This window comes from Schistocerca cancellata, chromosome 8, assembly GCF_023864275.1.
Source record: "Schistocerca cancellata isolate TAMUIC-IGC-003103 chromosome 8, iqSchCanc2.1, whole genome shotgun sequence".
In the NCBI taxonomy this organism is placed as follows: Eukaryota; Metazoa; Arthropoda; class Insecta; order Orthoptera; family Acrididae; genus Schistocerca; species Schistocerca cancellata.
Genome location: NC_064633.1, coordinates 519161765 through 519180953, shown reverse-complemented (window position 1 = coordinate 519180953; position 19189 = coordinate 519161765). Strand labels below are relative to the sequence as shown.

Here is a 19189-nt window from a genome sequence, read left to right as displayed (position 1 = left end):
GACTTCGATACACCGTGAGTTTGCAGATTGATTGTAAATTGGTAAGACACAGATTTCGGAACCAGATTTTAAACTATAAGATGCTTCCAGGAGCAGATGTTGTTCCGAACTGTAGATTAAAACTGAAGAAAGTTTAAAAAGGTACGAAATTAAGGAGATGGGACATGGATAAATTGAATGAAATAGAGATTTTTGAGCATTAGGAAACGATTGCCTGAAACAGGGAAAAGGAATACAGTGGAAGACGAGTAGATTGCTTTGAGAGATCAAACAGTGGAGCCGACCAATTATCACAAAGGTAAAAAGACAACGCCTAATATATACCCTTGGGTGTCACGGGAGATATCGAATTTAAAGGCTGAAAGAAGAAAATATAAAAATGCAGCAACTGAGGCAGGCGAAAGCGAATACAATCGTCTGAAAATGAGATAAAGAGGAAGTGCGAAATGACTAAACAAAATTGTCTAGAACACAAATATAAGGATAAAAAAGATAGAGGCCGCTCATGGGAATATTAAACAGGTCTTTCGAGATAACGGAAGTAGCTGTATAATGTCAAGAGCTCGGATGGGAAACCAGTACCAAGCAGAGAAGGGAAAGCTGAAAAGTCGAAAGAATGTGAAGAGTGGTTGTACAAGGGAAATGTCATACAAATAGAGGACGACATGGAAGAAAATTAGGTGGGAGATATGATTCTGCGACAAGAATTTCACAGGGCACTGAAAGACCGAAGTTGAAACAAGGCCCCTGGAATGGACATTCCGTTAGAATTGCTGATATCCTTGGAAGAGCCTACCATGACGAAAGTAGTCTATCAGAAATGCGAGATCTATGAGGCAGGTGAACTTCTCTCTGACTTAAAGAAGAATGAAATAACACCGATTTTAATGAAACAGGTGCTGACGGTAGTGAATATTAGGAAACTATCGGTTTAATAAGTCATGGTTGCATAATACTGATACTAATTCTTTACAGAAGAATGGAGAAACTAGTAAACGCCGACCTCGAGGAAAATCAGTTTGAAATTACAGTGAAATGAATACCCCTAGCTGGATACAGGAGTTGATATAAGTCAACGGGTGCAATTGAAAATGTGTGCCCCAACCGGGTCTCGAACGCAGGATCTCCTGCTTACATTGCAGGTGTTCTGTCCATCTGTGCCACCGAGGAAACAGATCATAGTGCGACTGCAGGGTGTTATCTCTGGCACGTCTGGCGTGAGACCCACATTCCTAACTTCTTGGCCCGCACTATATTCATAGTGCCCCTGCCAATTATACTCGTTATTCGCGGCTTTTTGCCGATTCGCATAAGAGTTCGGGCACTGTTTGTGCATCGACACAGACGAAGATGGTCAAATGGCCGTCGAGCCTTAACTATATATATATATATATATGAGGATGGTATCTGTTCTTTAGGACATGTATATAGACTAACCGGCCATTTGACCATCTTCTTCTGTGCGGATGCAGAAACAATGGCCGAACTCTTACGGCAATCGGCAAAAAGCCGCGAGTAACGAGTATAATTGGCAGGGGCACTATGAATATAGTGCGGGCCAATAAGTTGGGAATGTGGGTCTCACGGGAGGCGTGCCACAGATAAGTCCATGCAGTCGCACTACCCTCTGTGTCCTAGTTGCCTGAGATAAATAGAACGTCTGTCATGTAAGCAGGAGAGCCCGGGTTCGTGTACCGGTCGGAACACACATTTGAACTGTCCCCGTTGACTTATATCAACGCCTGTGTGCAGCCAGGAATATTCGTTTCAGTGTAATTTCATTCTAACAAGCTGCACGGTATCATGTCCGAAAGAACATATACCATCTTCATTTACTCGTGCATGAGTTCCAGATAAATGTTGGAACACTCGTGGCAGCCAGGAATATTCGTTTCAGTGTAATTTCATTCTAACAAGCTGCACGGTATCATGTCCGAAAGAACATATACCATCTTCATTTACTCGTGCATGAGTTCCAGATAAATGTTGGAACACTCGTGGCAATACTGATCCTATGGCTTCTCTTAGAAGACGGATTAAGGAGAAATGAATCTAAATTTACGGAATTTGTATACGTGGAGAAAGCTTTTGACAATGCTGACTTGAATATATTCTTTGAAATTAGCTCTAGTAACATACAGGAAGCGAAAGGCTATTGACAAATTGAACAGAAACCAGATGACAGTTTTAAAAGCGATAGTTGAGAAGGGAGTGAGACAGAACTGTAGCCTACCCCCGCTGTTATTCAAGTTGTACATTGAGCAAGCAGTAAAGGATACCAAAGAAAAATTTGGAATAGGAATTGAAGCTCAGGGTGAAACAACAAATACTTCAAAATTTGACGCTGACATTGTAACTCTGTCAGAGACACCAGAGGACTTGGGAAGGCATCTGAACAGAGTGAACAGTGCCTTGGAAAGAGGATATAACATAGACATCAACAGAAAGAAACCAATTGTTGTGACCTCAGGTGATGCTGAGAGAATTAATAGATTTGTGCTTAAGTTAGTAGCGATTTTTGTTTTGTGCATTGGTATTCCCATTGATATGGATTTGTTAATCGATTTTCATTCCTTATTTGTAGGTCATTGTTCCTATAAGTTTACATATTGTCATTTGGTCATTTGGAGGTAGTGAATGGAGCATTGGACGTTAGAAAATGGTGTGCCAACTGCAGAAATCAGAAACTTTCGGAGACCTTCTTCTGTTTGAGTTCAGTAGAGGAATGACAGCAGCGGAGGGAGCCAGAAACATTTGCGCCATGTATGGGAACAACATTGGAGAGGGCATAGGAAGAAAATAGTTTTCTCATTTTAAGGCGATCGTTTTGATATTAGTTCAGGAAGACCTTCTGGATTCGGTGATTATCGATTAAACACATTAATTCACAATTATTCATGTCAGTGTATTCGAAAACTGGCGAATGTGATGAGCTGCGATCATTCCACTGTGGTCCTTCATTTGCGCACAATCGGAAATGTTCAAAGTTGGCTGTAAGGGTACAGCATGCTCTAAGCCAAAGTAAAAGAAAACAGCGGGTGGCCATAAGTGCATACCGCATGCTCTAAGCCAAAGTCAAAAAAACAGCACGTGGCCATAAGTGCATAACGCATGCTCTAAGCCAAAGTCAAAAAAAGAAAGAAGGGTGGCCATGAGTGCATACCACATGCTCTAAGCCAAAGTAAAAAAAACAGCAGGTGGCCGTAAGTGCATACCACATGCTCTAAGCCAAAGTAAAAAAAACAGCAGGTGTCCATAAGTGCATACCATATGCTCTACGCCAAAGTAAAAAAAAGGGTGGTCATGAGTGCATACCACATGCTCTAAGCCAAAGTCAAAAAAACAGCGGGTGGCCATAAGTGCATACCGCATGCTCTAAGCCAAAGTCAAAAAAAGAAAGAAGGGTGTCCATGAGTGCATACCACATGCTCTAAGCCAAAGTCAAAAAAACAGTGGGTGGTCATAAGTGCATACCGTATGCTCTAAGCCAAAGTAAAAGAAAATAGTGGGTGGCCATAAGTGCATACCGCATGCTCTAAGCCAAAGTCAAACAAACAGCGGGTGGCCGTAAGTGCATCTGTTCTTACCTGTCATCAATTGGCTCATAAACAACACCGTTCATTCTATCTTGAATCGTCACTGGTGATGATAAATGGTGTCTTTCTGCTAATATCAGTAAAAGAAAAGAATGTGTGAACTCAAACAAGGCAACAACCCTCCGCACGAAGACTCGCACGTATCCACAAAAGACAATGTTATGCATCTGGTGGAACGGTCACGTAGTGGCGTACTAAAGAGGTGTAACCATCACTGCTGACATTTACTATCAACAAATGACGTCTTGGAGACACAGTCCAAAAAGGACGACCAGGAAGACTGCGTGAAGTAACGGTAATGCACGATAATGCCCATCCACATTCTGCTAGACTGACAAAAAATACTATACAGGTGGGGAAGTCATTCCGCATCAACCTTATTCACCTGATCTTGCCCCTCAGATTTTCATCTTTTTCGATCTCTACCGAACAACTTTCAAATAACTTGCTTTTCGACGAGCTCTTTGCCTCAAAATCACGTGATTTCTACAGTAGTGGAATCGAAGAGGTATCCCACCGTTGGCAGACAGTTGAAAACTGTGAAGGAGAGTATATTATTGATGACCAAAGTCGCTGTACGTGCATCACCTTTTTTATTAACTTATGGAAAATGCTGCAGTCTTATGCACCAACCTATCAGATTGCGAAACGATACACTTAAAGTACTTATAGTAGATGAGTTTTCCTAGTTGGGCAGAAAGTTAACAGATTATCGCCGAAACAGAGAGGATGTAGAATGAAGACCAGCAGTGGCAAGAAAAGTATTTCTGACGAAGAAATGTCTTAATGTCGAAAGTAAATGTAAGTTCTAGGAAGTGTACGAAGTGTTTTCTGAAGGCTTTTGGCTGGAGTGTAGCCTTTCATCAAAGTGAAACGACGGCAATATACGGATCAGACGAGAAATGTATAGAAACTTTTGAGATGTGGTGCTAAGGAAGAATGCTGAAGAGTACATGACAGATCATGTACCTAATGAGAAGGTGCTGAATGAAATTGAAGAGAAAAGAAATGTGTGGCACAACCTGAGTAAAGGAAGAGACCGATTCAGATACTGAACTGAATTGGGAGAAAAATAAATTTGTGGCATGACGTGAAAGGGTCAGTTGGTGGATCACATTCTGAGACATTGAGAGGTGGCACACAGTGACTTGCCCCATCTCATATCTATATCTTATTTTGAGTAATTCGATTTGGGGAAGTATGGCCGAGTATTGTCATTACAAGGCTAGTATTGAGAACTCAGAAGATATGAATATTTTCCTCTCTAATTGAATGTGGTGATAAGTTGCTAATGCTTCACACGCGGTCTTCCCACGCAGCGTCTCTCGTCACCCGGGTGGTCTGGTGACAGGCGGGTTCTGCTGATCTTGAAAGGGTTAAGCCGATAGGTGTGAGGGAGTCGAGTGGATGCTGTCCAGACGCCGTCATTGTCATAAGAGCGGGGACGACACGCCCAGAGGGGCCAGAAGGAGCGGCTGGGCTAGAGATTCGTTACTTCGCAGAAACTTAGGGCAAACACTTTCTGATGGACTTCCAGCGAGGCGTGGGAATGACTTGTGTTCCCAGGCAATCTCGGCGGGCCAATTCCCGCGTTTTCTGCAAAATCATAACTGTGATTGGCTTGCTCAGGGGATATCTCCGTGACGTAGCAAAATCGGCGCAGAAATTGGCGCCAAGTATCTCCATTGGCGGAATAGTAGTGTTTCGGCAATAGTGTGGAATTTTCCGCCGGTTTTCGAGATGCTGATTGGTATGTTTAACCACGGCCACTGTCGTGGGGGTGGGAATGTTCTGTCTTTGGTTTGTACAGGTGATCTTGAGAGAGTCGGCTCTCGCCTTTGGGTCGGGGTAGGTTACAAGACTGAGCTCTCGCTACTCTGGACAGCCTGCCTTCCATTGGTTGTCTAATATACTTTCATTTAATTGTAACTGTTGGTAGGAAGTCTTTAGTCTGGAACAACCGACCAGGATAATTTGTTTCGGACTATACTCGCGATATTGTCATCACCACGACGGGACTTTAAAAGCAACCAGCCATCGCCTACGGTATGCCAGATCGTGTCCGTGCAGTGAAGAAGATAGCTTGGTAATGTACGTCCGCAGCACGGGCAGATTAGGGAATTTAGCTATGTGACAACCAGAGCTCAGCAGAGCGCGCCTGTTCCCGTCTTTTCTAACGTGGTTCTGTCTTGGGTGTTCATTGACTGAGTTCTCACTACTGTAGCAGCAATTAATTTTGGGTTCGCTGGGTGTTTCTCTTAAGATTTGAGTTGCAAGTTATTGGTTCCACATACCAGTTGGTCATAAATGTCACAATCTAGTTTATGGACAACTTCACCTTCACAGTATTTATTTGAGTATCCAATTTGACGTATTGTAAATGTTTCACGTGTTTTGTTTATTATTTTGAGTTTAGTCATAATAAATGAAATCGTTATTTTGCACATAACTTTCATTCTATTGATCGGTAGAGAAACCCTTTAATTTCTCACTACGTTAATGGAACTTTCCTTTATCAAATTAATTTGTATCAAATTAAATTACTGCAGGTGCCAAACTCTTTTCTACACCACTTGCAGGGTCGATTACAGTCAGTTTGCGTTTCTTCTTCATCCATGTGCAACAACAAAAGTCGGAGTTAGAAAAGTGGGGAGGGGGGCATAAAGCATCATTTGCGTATGAAGGTTCTAGAAGAATTTAGTGTTAAATACACTGCTAGCTCCGGCACCAACATGAAGAAACTTGGTACTTGCTGGAAGTGTGGGGTGTAACAATGGTTAAGGTAGATCATGTCTTGCCTATAGTAATCAGGTTGAAGTGGATGTGACCGCGGTATTAATGCTGGGATGAAGAGGTCTTCACAAGAGAGACTAGCGTGGATTCCTTCATCATACCAGTCTCCGGACTGAAAACCACAACAAAAACACAATAAAAGTGAGAGATATGCAGCACCCGCTGACTGCGGGATAGTAACGTGAGCTGGTGGGAACCTCATGACTCGTTTTGTTGCCCGGAGGGATCTCACAATGTGTCGCACGTCGAAAAGCCCACCGGACCGTTCATTTTTTTATTCGCCTCGAATGCGGGCGCCACTTTGAACGTCCCGCAGAAAGGCTAATAAAGTTGCCCGCGCCGACAGGTGCTGATTATTATTATAACTCGGAGCCAAATTCCGGGAAATAAGTCATTACGGGGAACGGGTTTCCCCGCCCGCGGTCTGTAGCCGCCGCGTGAGGCACGGCCCGGCGCAGCGGGGGTCGCTCGGCGGGGCTCATTGTGTTTTATGAAGTTATAAGGCGCGACAATGGCACGCGATATTGAAAGCGCCGCGTATCGACGTACGCGCACGCTCCGATCGCGTGCGTGGGGCTGCTCCGTGCGAGCGAGCAACCACGCAGGTGGTCCGGATTTCGTTTGTTGGCGCCGGCGCCTTGCATGTCGCGCATGCGCGGTCGCTCGCTTGCATACGCGTTAGTCTGGCGGCGTTGGTCGCTGTCAAAGCAGGTCTGAGATAAGATAATGGTCGGACGAGAGCAAAGTATTGCTACTGAAAAGGGCAGGAAAAAAATGGTTCAAATGGCTCTAAGCAGTATGGGACTTAGGTCATCAGTCCCCTAGAACTTAGAACTACTTAAACCTAACTAACCTAAAGACATCATACACATCCATGCCCGAGGCAGGATTCAAACCCGCGACCGTAGAGGTCGCGCGGTTCCAGACTGAGGCGCCTAGAACCGCTCGGCCACTCCGGCCGGCGAAGGCAGGAAACAGAAGTAAGTTAGGGTTTAATGTCCAGTCGCACAGTGGGTCAACTCGATTCAAAAAATTGAAATCATAAAAGAATGGATATAAAATCCTACGAAATTGTGTTCTTTGTAGATTCTTCGGGGTGCTGATTAGCAATCGAGTCGGAATTACAAAATTCAATATGACGGATCCAGGCAACAGCCTTGCCGCAGTGGATGCACCAGTTCCCGTCAGATCACCGAAGTTAAGCGCTGTCGGGCGTGGCTGGCATTTGGATGGGTGACCATCCGGGCCGTCATGTGCTGTTGCCATTTTTCGGGTGCACTCAGCCTCGTGATGCCAATTGAGGAGCTACTCGACCGAATAGTAGCGGCTCCGGTCAACGAAAACCATCATAACGACCGGGAGAGCGGTGTGCTGACCACGTGAACCTGCTATTCGCATCCTCAGCTGAGGACGATACGGCGGTCGGATGGTCCCGATGGGCCTCTTGTGACCTGAAGACGGAGTTCTATAATATGGCGGATCGACGTTGGCTGATCAAAAATTGTAAGTCTGGCGAATTGGAGCAAAACTTATTGTGCAAACTATTGTCAGTCGTTGATAACGAATGAGAAGTTGAAAGTGCCGTACTGAAACGTTTTATTCCATATTTTACATTTATTAATCCAGTATTTGAGTATGGGAGCACTAACCGACTTGCAACCAACTTAACACTTAATGTCAAACCTTTACGGAAATTTTTCTCTCTTCCAGAAAATTCTCGCTGTTCGTGCAACCAAACTTCATCATCAGGCATGACGTTTTAATTTATTAAGTCTTTACTACATAATCTATTTGCACAACAGTTTTCAGACATTATCCACATATACCGCAGAGTGTACCTGCAACATTTCACTGAGGTGACAAAAGATATGGGATCGCGATACGTATGTATACTGATGGCGGTAGTACCGCCTGCACAAGATGTAAAACGACAGTGCATTCGCGGAGTTGTCATTCATATTTAGATGATTAATGTGAAAAGGTTTCCGACGTGATTATGCCCGCATGACGGGAATTAACTGACTTTGAATGCGCAGAGGTAGTTGCAGCTAGAGGCAAGGGACATTCCATTTCGGAAGTCGTTACGAGACCTATAGTGCCAGGATTGTACCAAGAGTATCAAATTTCAGGTGATACCTCTCACCAAGAACAGTGCAGTCGCCGACAGCCTTCACTTAATGACCGAGAGCAGCGGCGTTTATTTGTCAGTGCTAAAAGACAAACGACACTGTTTGAAATAATCTCAGAAATAAAAATGGGATGTACGACGAATGTATCCCACAGGACACTACGGTGAAATTTGGTGTTAATTGGCTATGGATGCAGACGATCTCGCGAGTGCCTTTGCTAACAGCACAAGATCGCCTACAGCGCCTCTCCTGGGCTCGTGACCATATCGGTTGGCCCCTAGAGGACTGCAAAACCGTGGACTGATCAAATGAGTCCAGATTTCAGTTGGTAAGAGCTGACGGTAGGATTCGAATGTGGTGCAGATTCCACGAAGCCATGGACCCAAGTTGTCCATAAGTCACTGTGTAGGCTGGTCGTAGCTCCATAATGGTGTCCATGGAACGGAGTAGGGCCTCTAGTCCAAATCAACCGATCGTTGAATGGAAATGGTTATGTTCTGATACCTGGAAACTATTTGCAGCCACGCGTGGAATTAATGTTCCCAAACAACGATGGAATTTTTATGTATGTCAATACGCCATATCACCGAGCCACAATTTTTCGCGATTGGCTTGAAGAACATTCTGGACAATTTGAGTGAATGATTTGGACTCCCAGATCGCCCAACATGAATGCCATCGAACGTTTGTGGGACATAATGGAGAGGTCAGTTCGTGCACGGAATCCTTCACCGGCAACACTTTCGCAATTAAGGACGGCTAAAGAGGCAGCATGGGCAAATATTTCTGAAGCGACTTTTTGAGTCCATGACACGTCGAGTTGCTGCAGTACTCCGAGCAAAGGAAGGTCCAACACTATATCAGGAAGGACTGCATGGCGGTTGTGACCTCGGAGCTGTTTGGCCCATGACACTGCGCCTCCAGCGAATTTTCATCAGTTTTCGTGGTACTGCTTTCGTCGGAAGCCTAGGCTGGGTAGTGGCTTGTAAGGCCTTTCACGATGATGTGGAAAAATTTTTTCCACGAATATTACTGAAATGATTTTTCCCCTCTGCCGTTTTTCTCCATCACTCAGCAACACGTTGCTCATGTACAGGGTGTTTCAAAAATGACCGGTATATTTGAAACGGCAATAAAAACTAAACGAGCAGCGATAGAAATACACCGTTTGTTGCAATATGCTTGGGACAACAGTACATTTTCAGGCGGACAAACTTTCGAAATTACAGTAGTTACAATTTTCAACAACAGATGGCGCTGCAAGTGATGTGAAAGATATAGAAGACAACGCAGTCTGTGGGTGCGCCATTCTGTACGTCGTCTTACTGCTGTAAGCATGTGCTGTTCACAACGTGCAAGTGTGCTGTAGACAACATGGTTTATTCCTTAGAACAGAGGATTTTTCTGGTGTTGGAATTCCACCGCCTAGAACACAGTGTTGTTGCAACAAGACGAAGTTTTCAACGGAGGTTTAATGTAACCAAAGGACCGAAAAGCGATACAATAAAGGATCTGTTTGAAAAATTTCAACGGACTGGGAACGTGACGGATGAACGTGCTGGAAAGGTAGGGCGACCGCGTACGGCAACCACAGAGGGCAACGCGCAGCTAGTGCAGCAGGTGATCCAACAGCGGCCTCGGGTTTCCGTTCGCCGTGTTGGCTGCGGTCCAAAAGACGCCAACGTCCACGTATCGTCTCATGCGCCAGAGTTTACACCTCTATCCATACAAAATTCAAACGCGGCAACCCCTCAGTGCCGCTACCATTGCTGCACGAGAGACATTCGCTAACGATATAGTGCACAGGATTGATGACGGCGATATGCATGTGGGTAGCATTTGGTTTACTGACGAAGCTTATTTTTACCTGGACGGCTTCGTCAATAAACAGAACTGGCGCATATGGGGAACCGAAAAGCCCCATGTTGCAGTCCCATCGTCCCTGCATCCTCAAAAAGTACTGGTCTGGGCCGCCATTTCTTCCAAAGGAATCATTGGCCCATTTTTCAGATCCGAAACGATTACTGCATCTCGCTATCTGGACATTCTTCGTGAATTTGTGGCGGTACAAACTCCCTTAGACGACACTGCGAACACCTCGTGGTTTATGCAAGATGGTGCCCGGCCACATCGCACGGCCGGCGTCTTTAATTTCCTGAATGAATATTTCGATGATCGTGTGATTGCTTTGGGCTATCCGAAACATACAGGAGGCGGCGTGGATTGGCCTCCCTATTCGCCAGACATGAACCCCTGTGACTTCTTTCTGTGGGGACACGTTAAAGACCAGGTGTACCACCAGAATCCAGAAACAATTGAACAGCTGAAGCAGTACATCTCATCTGCATGTGAAGCCATTCCGCCAGACACGTTGTCAAAGGTTTCGGGTAATTTCATTCAGAGACTACGCCATATTATTGCTACGCATGGTGGATATGTGGAAAATATCGTACTATAGAGTTTCCCAGACCGCAGCGCCATCTGTTGTTGACAATTGTAACTACTGTAATTTCGAAAGTTTGTCTGCCTGAAAATGTACTGTTGTCCCAAGCACATTGCAACAAACGGTGTATTTCTATCGCTGCTCGTTTAGTTTGTATTGCCGTTTCAAATATACCGGTCATTTTTGAAACACCCTGTATGTTGCAATTAATACTTCACCGAGTAATTAAAGACAGTTTGTAACTGGACGGGTAGAAGTCCACTACAGGTCGAGAACAAGCTCGGAGACGGATGCAAGTCGATCGTGCCCGTACAGTGTATCAATGCAACTGTTCGTCTTAAGCGATTTACGGAAATCACATGGCAGCTGCCGTCCACCAGAATACGAGTCACTGCTTCACTTCACGCTGTCAATTAAATTAGGGCTGCAGCCTTTCTCACTTACTGTTCCATCTATATAATAAAGAATCAATGAAGGAAATAAAAGAAAGTTACAAGAGTAGGATTAAAATTTCCTCAGCAAGAATATCGATGGTACGATGTCCTGATAACATTACTGTCCTCAATGAAACTACAAAAGAAGTGCTGTGTTGAACGTAGTCGACAGTCTGCTAACCACAGGAAATATGGATTGAGAGTGAGCTAAAAAAAAACGAAACCATGAATGAGTAACAGAAATGAGGTAAGTCTCAAACTTACATCTACGTCTGTACTCTGGCGGTGTCTGGTTGAGGGCGCTTCTGATATCACCATTCAGGAATCCTGAATGCTGAAGATTAACTAGACTGATAAGGTAAGAAATTAGGTGGCTCTTTAAAGAACCGGCGACGAAAGGCAAGTGGGAAACCCTAACTAGAAGAAAGGACAGGATGCTGAGATGTAGTTGCAACATGTACCACAAATATTTCGGGACATTGCAATATTTGCCACTCGCAGATTAGCAACGTATAGGAATTCGCTGCGTTCCGCATCAAACCATTCAGAAGACAAAAAGTGCGGATAGGAAAACGTCAGCACCCTTCTCTTACAATGTGTGCCCAAAGTTTCTGGGCATTCATGATTGTTGATACCCCACAACCGCCATCAGCGGAAATTGGATCCACCTGAAAAATCATTTGTTATGACAAGTAAATTTCCTCCGTTTGCAACTATTCAGCCTTGTGAAAATATTTTTTTTTGTGGATAGGTGAGAGTTTAGTCATACCTCGCATGTGTGTTTGTACAGAGTACAGGTGCGTGAGTGCGTGTATACTGTATCGTTGTGTTCCTGTTGTATGACGGTAGGACGGAGAGGGTGAACCCCGTTGCTGGCACATAGCCCGCTCCTCTCGCACAACACTAAGGGGCCGCCGGGCCAAACGTCCCAATCCTAAGAACGGATTGCCACCAACAGTGTCATGCTCTCAGTTCATGAGATACTTCTGAGAGCTTTGGAAACAATCCAGGACCCTGACGCAACAACTGGTGATCAGGAACTTTAGACCACAGCTCTCTTCCTCTGGTCTGCCGAGGACTGGCAGCGAAAATTTCATCCACCACCAGGAATCAAACCTGCTAGCCTCCGAGGCGATTATTTTATATGAGACAAAAACGTACATTAAAATTAATGGAAATGTCGTTGTAGTCTTCAACAGTTCCTTTCTATCACTATTTGACGTTGATGTAACACAACTTACACAAGCACGGATAACCCTAAAATATTTGTTACGATTTGCAGTGGCTAATATTACGAACATATTTTAAAAAATAATATTACTGAAGAAATACTGATATGTTTAAAGTACAGCCAATTTGTTACTCTGGACACTGAAACTAAATTTTCTTATAAAGTTTCAATAGTGGGTGTAATAAGGATGCCTCCACTCAGAGGTCGTAAGCTACTCTTGAGATGAATGGGCATTTTCATTTACACACAAAGCATCGGAAGTATTCATAATGTCTTTTGCAAATGGTAGTTTGTCAACGGTAAACACGGCGTTCAAAAAAAGGTCGAATACTTTGGGAGGTGCTAGCAATCATCGAAACAAGAGAAACAAGTCCATTAAACGTGGGTCCGGAAACGCATACTTTCTGAGATAAATCCAATAAACATGGGACCGGATATGCATACATCCTGCGACAAACACGTGTTTGCAGAAGGTCTTCAACTTGGCGTCCATTAATGATAGTGCACTCCTCTGCCTTCCGGTGTAAGGAATTTGGAAATTTGTGATAAGGTCTTATGGGACCAAACCACTTACGTCGTCGATCCCTGAGCCGACACACTATTTAATCTGACTTAAACTAACTTATGCTATGGACCACACACACACCCATGCCCCAGGGAGGACGCGAACCTCCGACTGGGTAGCTGCACGGACCGTGACAAGGCGCCTTAGACCGCACGAACCGTGACAAGGTTCCCTAGCCGCGGGGCTACCCCGCGCGGTTGTAAGGAATAGCGCACCATTTGAAGTATACCAGCTTGTTGTTGCACCTGGTGACACATATTGAAGACGCAACCCTATAGTGTCCGCACATCGCTGATTGGCGTGGCATAGGCCAATTTCTTCAAGTGTCTCCATAACCAAAAGTCTAAGGCATTGAGGTTTGGGGACAAGCATGCCAAGCTGTGCATCTCGCTTTCCCTCCCCCCCCCCCCCCCCTCGCCGACCAATCCAGCGGTCCTGAAATATCTGCGTTAGATATCGGTGCAGATTGAGAAAAAAGTGTACTGGTGCCCCATCATGCATTAACCACATTTCTATTCGCTGCTGCAACGGCACATCCTCCAGCAAGGTAGGCAACACATTAATCAGTAAGTCCAGACTATGCGCCCCAGTTAACCTTTGTGGTAGCACGTATGACTCTATTAATCTAACGCCAAGTACGCCTGCCCATAAGTTGATTGAGAATCGACGTTGATGCCCTCTTTCGTGAGCTGTTTGAGGATTTACATCTGCCCATACATGCTGGTTATGGAAATTCACAACACCATCTCGTGTGAATCCTGCGTCATCGCTAAATAAAATCTTGGATACGAACAGTGGATCTGTGGCACACTTCTGCAACAGCCATTCACTGACCGCTGTCATGATGATCCTGTGGCCTTAGGGCCTGAACGCGCGGTAGATGGTAGGGGTACAGCAACTGGTCATGAAGTACCCCCAAGATAAGAGAGTGAGACATGCCCTCTGCCGCTGCTGATCGTCGTACAACTGCTTCCATGGGTTTCTTCCACACGCTCCTCCATGTCAGCTGTGAGTACTGTGCGGGGCCTTCCACTGTCAGTGTTCGGACGTACCAGGGTACCTGTGTCCCTCAGACGCTGGACAAGTCTGCCAAAAGCTTAGCAGAGGGCACCCTGCTCTGTGGAGATCTTTCAGCGTAGAGGGTACGTGCTCGCAGGCTACTTCCATTTGCTAAGCCATAACTGAATATGATATCTGCCATTTCACTTGTAGAGTAGTAGGTTTCCATTGATGACAAGTGGTGGAAGAGAGAAAATGTAAATGTACTACACCATTTGACCATACAAAGAGGGCAATAACTGTAAACACATAAGTGAATCCGCGTTTGGAAGCAGGAAAAGACGATGATACGTACCCAGGCTGACAGTTTTGTACAATAAGGCACACAAACACGACGAAAACTAACGTTGCCTGCAATACTGCCGACCGGGGTGGCCGAGCGGTTCTAGGCACTACAGTCTGGAACCGCGTGACCACTATGGTCGCAGGTTCGAATCCTGCCTCGGGCATGGATGTGTGTGATGTCCTTAGGTTAGTTAGGTTTAAGTAGTTCTACGTTATAGGGGACTGATGACCTCAGAATTTAAGTCCCATAGTGCTCAGAGCCATTTGAACCATTTTGAACATACAGTACTACTCGAACCACACAACTGAGTGCAGACCACCGAATGGTAAGTAAAGTATTGTGCGTAAGACATAATAATAACCTGCCGACACATTTGACGGAGTGCCAATGCAACGACTGTGCTAATATCCGCAACCAAGCGTCGTGCAGATCTTCCTATAAACAAGTGTTTATATCGGAGAGTATGCGTTTGCGGACCCATGTTTATAGGACTTACTTTTCATGCTTCGATGAATGCTGCCACCTGTTAAAGTATTTGACACTTTGTTTTAAACACCCTGTATAAGTGTAGTTTGCTCCTTGGTGATTCCTACGAGGAGCCCACATGTAAGGCAGAATTATCAGGCTTCGAGAAACGAATGTCTCATGGTGTTATTTTTAGCTAGCACAAATCGATCTGATACGACAGTGAGGAAGGAGAGCTTACTCACAAGGGAACCTTCCCATCGCACCCCCCTCAGATTTAGTTATATGTTGGCACAGTGGATAGGCCTTGAAAAACTGAACACAGATCAATCGAGAAAACAGGAAGAAGTTGTGTGGAACTATGAAAAAAATAAGCAAAATGTACAAACTGAGCAGTCCATGCTTAAGATAGGCAACATCAAGGACATCGTGAGCCCAGGATCGCCGTGGTCCTGTGGTTAGCGTGAGCAGCTGTAGATCGAGAGTTTCTTGGTTCAAGTCTTCCCTCGACTGAAAAATTTAACTTTTTATTATCGCAAAGTTATGATCTGTCCGTTCGTTCACGGACGTCTCTGTTCACTGTAATAAGTTTAGTGTCTGTGTTTTGCGGCCGCACTGCAAAACCGTGCGATTAGTAGACGAAGGACGTGTCTCTCCAATGGGAACCGAAAACATTTGATCGCAAGGTCACAGGTCAACCGATTCTTCCACAGGAAAACACGTCTGATATATTCTATACGACACTGGTGACGGCATATGCGTCACATGACAGGAATATGTTGTCGACCCACCTAACTTGTACACTTGGCGAATGGGTATAAAGATTATTCTACCTTGTCCGATTTAGGTTTTCTTATGGATGTGATAATCACTCCCAAAAACGTGATGAAAACATAAGAGTTTGTCACATAAACTGCAACAAATGAATACAACAGTTTCACAGTCGCACAGTTTTCCCTGGGCTCTGTCATAACATATGTTTTTAACGTTTTCAAATTTTTCCGTGTGTAGACCGTCAAATCCTGCATCTGCCCAAGCAAATCTGAACATGTCCTAGAATTTTGGAGAGGGAAGTTAATTATGTGTGAGTGCCTGAACTGAAAATTGTCTGAAAATAAAAAATTAAAACTTTTCACTTGAGGGAAGATTCGAACCAAGGACCTATTCTTCCGCAGCTGCTCACGCTAACCGCGGGACCACGGCACTTCTGAGCTCAGGTTATCCTTGATGTTGCCTGTCTCTCGCATGGACTACTCAGTTTGTATATTTTGCTTATTTTTTTCATAGTTCCATACAACTTCTTCCTGTTTTCTCGATTGATCTGTGTCCAGTTTTTCAAGGCCTATCCACTGTGCCAACTTATAACTAAATCTGAGGGGGGTGCGATAGGGAGGTTCCCTTGTCAGCGACGAAGAAACGTGGACCACGTAATGCGTCCACAACTCAGGATCGTTGGTATAGTCTCCGCATGACGGTGACAAATCTCACAGTGTCGTCCTCACTGTTGGCTAAGCGCTGTGTCTCAGCACAGGTTGTGTACACCTGTCTGCGTCGACGGTTCTGCGCCGTAGGGGACGTGGGACTGGCGTCGTGTATGCCTCTGCGTTGCCCTTCACAGCCACAGAAGCACCTATGGCAATGAATTGAAGCTGTGTACCTCCAGAAAGCCGTCGTGTGCACGCTACTAAAGTGTTGATTTGCAAACAGCATTTGACTCAGCGCAACACCGCCACTTATTAGCGAACTTACTATTATTGAGTCCGCATAACAACCTCACTTATTAGAGAACTTACGATTATATTTGATTAGCCCTAGAATTCCTTGGTAGAGAGGACGCAGCGTGTTAGATTTCATGGAGAGTCATAGCAGACAGAAGTAACGCCATAACAACCTCAGACGTTCTGCAAAAGATGCAATTATCTATAATGAACCACTAACTGGAAAAGTCACACAAATATTTAGTCAGATTATGAAAAAAATTCAAAGCGTTGCAATGATTATCAACTTTCTTCAAACGATCATAAACATGTACTTCACAAAAAGCGGAAGCTTCATACCCTCTGACTACTATATTAATGAACCACATAAGTGGAATATGTTAACTTATATAAATAACTGTGTGTAACAATTTGTGGTGATATCAGCTGGAATAATAGCGATGTTACGGTTGTAGGTAAAACAGGTGGCACTATTCGGTTCATCGGTGGGATACTCGGTAAGTGCACTCAAGAAAATGGAAAGCTTCTAAACCACTTGTCGACCCAGCCTAGAACATTGTCCAAGCGTGTATTACTCATAACTAACAGCGGATAGTGGACGTATACAAAGAATGGCAACACGAATGGTCGCTGGTTCATTTGACCCACGGCAGAGCGTCACGAAAATGCTGAAATACCTGAAATGGAAGATGCTTAAAGACAGGCGTCAACTATCTCTCCAAAGCAACGTACAAAGATTCGAGAACCAGCATTACGTGAGAAATCTAGAAATATACTACTGCCTCTTACTAATCGCTCTCATAATGATCGCGCACACAACATTAGACTACTTACAGAATACGTAGAGATATTTAAAAAGTCGTTGTTCCCGTGTTCAGAACGTGAATTGAACAGAAAGAAACCCTCTGCCATATACTTCACAATGGTATGAAATGAACGTGTGAAGACAACATTAGACTACTTACAGAATACGTAGAGATATTTAAGCAGTTGTTCTTTCCGTGTTCAGTACGTGAATTGAACAGAAAGAAACCCTCTGCCATATACTTCACAGTGGTATGAAATGAACGTATGAAGACTATAACATGTGCCGGACACCCGCAATGCAGCGATTTGGCTATTTTATGCTTTTCTTCCAGTCGTACTTATGCGTCTTTGGAGTCTGCAGCTTTGCCCAACAGCAGTTTATGAGATAAAAGTACGCGAGCTACAACGGAGGCGTAGTCTCCACCTTGGCGGACTCTCCGCACAGCTGCCGGTACGTGCTAGTGTGGCCGCTCGGCATTAACACTCACCGTGAGGCACCCATCCGTGTCCGCAGGCGCAGCAGAAACGACTTCCGTTTCCGGGACTCGGCGTGAAGGCGGCGCAGTCGCAACCCGGGACGCAGCATCTCGAACCCTGCACACAAACAGAGACCGTAGTCGCCACACTTCCTGCACTAAGTGCGCGTTGTCACGCCATGCACATAACCGGCCACCCTCTTTTGTTTGCCTGAATGTTGTGTGGTTTTTATTCACATTGAGAGAACCGGCCACACTGCGCAATCTGTGAAGCAGCGAACCACCGTAACAGGACTGTGCTTTGTGTAGGTTATTTCACTTAATAACGCTATTTATTGAACACCCATTCGGTCGAAATATAGAGTGAACCGGTATTCCACCGACAGACTTTAAGAGGTGGTGATATGGACCAAAAACAAGAAGAAAGTTCTAGTATATAGGGGATTTAAAATGCATACCTTAAAAGAGTTGGGTGCTTGTTCAGTAGTGGGGACGTATTTCAGAGCAGCAAAAACAAACACTCATAGCTCTTGAGGCATGCAGTTTAGAGCACATGTTTACTGGAAATTTCTTTACCACCTTTCAAAAAATGTAAGGCAAAGATCTTTCAGTAGATGTGGTGTGTATCAAAGTAGAGGAAATGAACACGTGGTCTTATCTCATAAGGTATGCATTTTAGACCCCGTGTCGTAAGTAGGTAGCGTTTACTTGTGTATATGTTCTCGTTAAAACAAACCTGGGAATGTAAACTGACAACCTAAAAGTGCTACTGAGCTCAAAGCCACATCACTTACATGAAACTGAAAAGAATCCTATGTGTGTGAAACCAATATATATATATATATATATATATATATATATATATATATATATATATATATATATATGGCCCTGGTAAAATAAACTGCCAGAACCTACATTGCGCAAAGGAAACAAAACAATCACGTGTTACGAATCTCACCTACGAAATAAAGTACTAGCAGAAACAGTAAGACTCCACAACAGCAAAAAAAATTCTGCCAAAAGCTAACTGCCGTTGGTCCAGGGAAACTGGGTTTATAATCTTGACACAGAATGCAATCAAACACATGACTCAACCTATAAGTAGTGAAATTTCAGTTAGTACGGAACTTATCAAATAAAACAGTTACGGACTCTAATATGAAAATTCATTTAATCTAATAACT

The 19189-nt window shown here is 44.3% G+C and overlaps 1 protein-coding gene and 1 pseudogene across 1 annotated transcript in view; one reads left to right on the top strand and one right to left on the bottom strand.

Annotated features, from left to right (window-relative positions):
* Nucleotides 1–19189, bottom strand: part of LOC126095168 (zinc finger protein basonuclin-2-like) — a 330566-nt gene that overhangs the window by 146221 nt on the left and 165156 nt on the right. Inside the window, exon 3 of the mRNA XM_049909896.1 lies at nt 18015–18120. Within this exon, the coding sequence (XP_049765853.1) occupies nt 18015–18120 (106 nt within the window). The remainder of the gene's footprint in view (nt 1–18014; nt 18121–19189) is intronic.
* LOC126095783 (5S ribosomal RNA) lies at nt 7537–7654 on the top strand (annotated as a pseudogene).